This window comes from Tachysurus vachellii, chromosome 12, assembly GCF_030014155.1.
Source record: "Tachysurus vachellii isolate PV-2020 chromosome 12, HZAU_Pvac_v1, whole genome shotgun sequence".
In the NCBI taxonomy this organism is placed as follows: Eukaryota; Metazoa; Chordata; class Actinopteri; order Siluriformes; family Bagridae; genus Tachysurus; species Tachysurus vachellii.
The window spans coordinates 2,389,486-2,391,985 of record NC_083471.1 but is presented as its reverse complement, the minus strand read 5'-3'; the positions used below and the strand labels follow the sequence as shown (position 1 = coordinate 2,391,985).

Sequence of the window (2,500 nt, the reverse complement as noted above, 5' to 3'; positions counted from 1 at the left end):
TGTAAACATTATTTAAGATCTTTGTTTCATTAAATCATTCAAACGTCCGTTTAACGAAGCAGATGAGTTTAACGAGTGTTCAGAGATGATTACTGTCTCACACACACACACACACACACACACACACACACACACAGAGCCAGGTTCTGGAGGAAGGATTAGAGTAAATCAGACCTAAACAAGGCAAAGCTATGTTTCTTTGAATAGTTTTGTTTGTTTCAACTTCCCTAGACGTTTCCTCCGGTTGCTAACCTTCAGATTTGTACTGAAGCCAGAACAGCAACAGTGTAAAGCCTCAAAAGTGCAGACACACTGTCGTAGTAATAATAACCATGGCCAAGGTCGTGTTGCTGCGAGCAACAGAATAAGCACCTTTATTAGTTACATTCACAATATCTGTGTCTCTTCTGGAGAATGACTAAAGAATCGAATCCCTGCTTCTCTGTTATAATAACTTTGGCTCTTCATACAAGTGAGGGTCTGGTGTCCATGGCGGTGTGACATACGGCTAAGTACGGTGACAAATACTCAGACAATACTCAAATACTCAAATACTCATGACAAATACGCATTTAATTTCTTTACCTGCAATCATGAGAAAATCATTTCAGGCGCTAACACTGCGTTCATGTTGCCACGGTTGTTTATGAACCAGTGTGCTTATGTATGTGTGTGTGTGTGTGTGTGTGTGTGTGTGTGTAGAGTCAGACCATGAACTACGTGGGGCAGTTGGCAGGGCAGGTCTTTGTGCAGGTGAAGGAGCTGTACCGCGGCCTGAACCCGACGACGCTCTCCGGCTGCATCGATGTCATCGTGGTGCGTCGTCCCGATGGCTCGCTGCACTGCTCGCCCTTCCACGTCCGCTTTGGCAAGATGGGAGTGCTGCGCTCACGTGAGAAAGTGGTGAGTGACCGGACACGTCTAAAAATTCTACGTTCACGGTGGGGTATAAGGTTAGGGGCGTGGTTAGCATTTAGTATGTGTGTGTGTGCGGTTTGCGTTTCAGACCTTTTTGTTACTACGGAAGCAAATCAAATGCAGCCACATGCAATAACATGGTTATAAACTACAGTTACCACAATAGATGATTTATAAATGACATACATTTCGATTATAAACATTTCAGAACCAGAACCTTTTCCCTACTACTAGAATTGACGATATTTCATTGGTTCGGCTCACGAGAATTGATCTCAGAAAGACTTAACACACATAGTGAGAGTTAGAGAGAATGTACCAGGATCCAGAAGTTTCCACCACGTTGGTCATGTTGTTATGCTTTCTAGTAAAAAAGAATAAATGTGTATGTGCCCAGGTGGACATCGAGGTGAACGGAGAACCCGTGAGTCTGCAAATGAAGCTGGGGGACAGAGGAGAGGCTTTCTTCATCACGGAGTCCAACGATCGGGTACAAAACGCACGTTCCTCAACACACCTTAACACGCCTCAACACTCCTCGCGCTCTTTTCCACAGAGGAGGAAATGATTCCGTCTGTAACATCATTACTCCATGGACAGCATCCGTGTCTGTTCTGTTCCACTCGTCTTCATGCTCTGTTTCTCACACGTCAGCACTTTAAACACAATGGCTTTGTAACAATGACAGAAATATTATCCTAAGACTTTTCATTAACGCAGTCTGCATCCCGACGTACAGCAAAACCTCCAAGGGAAATAAAAGACATTAATAAAATAACACCTTTATTAAAAACACACCGGCTGAATTCTCGGCTCTGATTGGTCCGAAGGTTATCGTCGTGGAAAGTAGTTCCGGCTGTAAGACGAATCGTATTTATATCAAAGCGTTCTTTTGCTAAACGATATCGTTTCTATAGCAACAGCTCGTTCACTGGGACGTGAACAGAGGAAGCTCTGTATAATTTAATACTAACTATAAACAAATTTGCTCTTTATTATAAACTGATAAAAGTCTTTAAACCGAATGTGGAAGACTTTGAGGCACCATCTATTTTTAAGGACCTATTTTGTATTTATCTATAATCCATGTCTCATTTCACAGCCGCAGTCGAAAACACACACCTCGAGGAACTGGCGTCGACAAAACAGGAAAACGTCGTGCTGTGCTGTGGCTTTTTCACTCGTTTTGCATTACAGAGAATCTTTTATTAAAGATTCGATATAAACTGCACTCTGTACTGCACTCTGTACTGCACTCTGTACTGCACTCTGTACTGCACTCTGTACTGCACTCTGTACTGCACTCTGCTGCACCACTCGTACCTTTTTCTCACCGATGTGTGACCTCAGGCAAACTGTGTGTGTGTGTGTTTCGGTGTAGCTCACCCGTAGAAAAGCACTCTCACTGTGCAAAAAGGTCTAAGTAGGTCACACAGGAACTCTATACAACCTGTATGTATGTCTGTGTGTGTGTGTGTGAGTGCGTGTGTGTGTGTGTGTGTGTGTGTGTGTGTATGTGTGTTTGTATGTGTTTGTGTGTATGCTTGTGTGTGTGAGTGTGTGTGTGCGTGTGTGTGTTTAT

The 2,500-nt window shown here is 43.3% G+C and overlaps 1 protein-coding gene across 3 annotated transcripts in view; it reads left to right on the top strand.

The window, feature by feature from the left end:
- The window catches only part of lpin1b (lipin 1b), a 22,355-nt gene that overhangs the window by 5,969 nt on the left and 13,886 nt on the right, over positions 1 to 2,500 (top strand). For all 3 annotated transcript variants that reach the window (XM_060882626.1, XM_060882627.1, XM_060882629.1), the window contains 2 exons: positions 703 to 903; positions 1,316 to 1,408. In XM_060882626.1, coding sequence (XP_060738609.1) covers positions 703 to 903; positions 1,316 to 1,408 — 294 coding nt within the window. The remainder of the gene's footprint in view (positions 1 to 702; positions 904 to 1,315; positions 1,409 to 2,500) is intronic.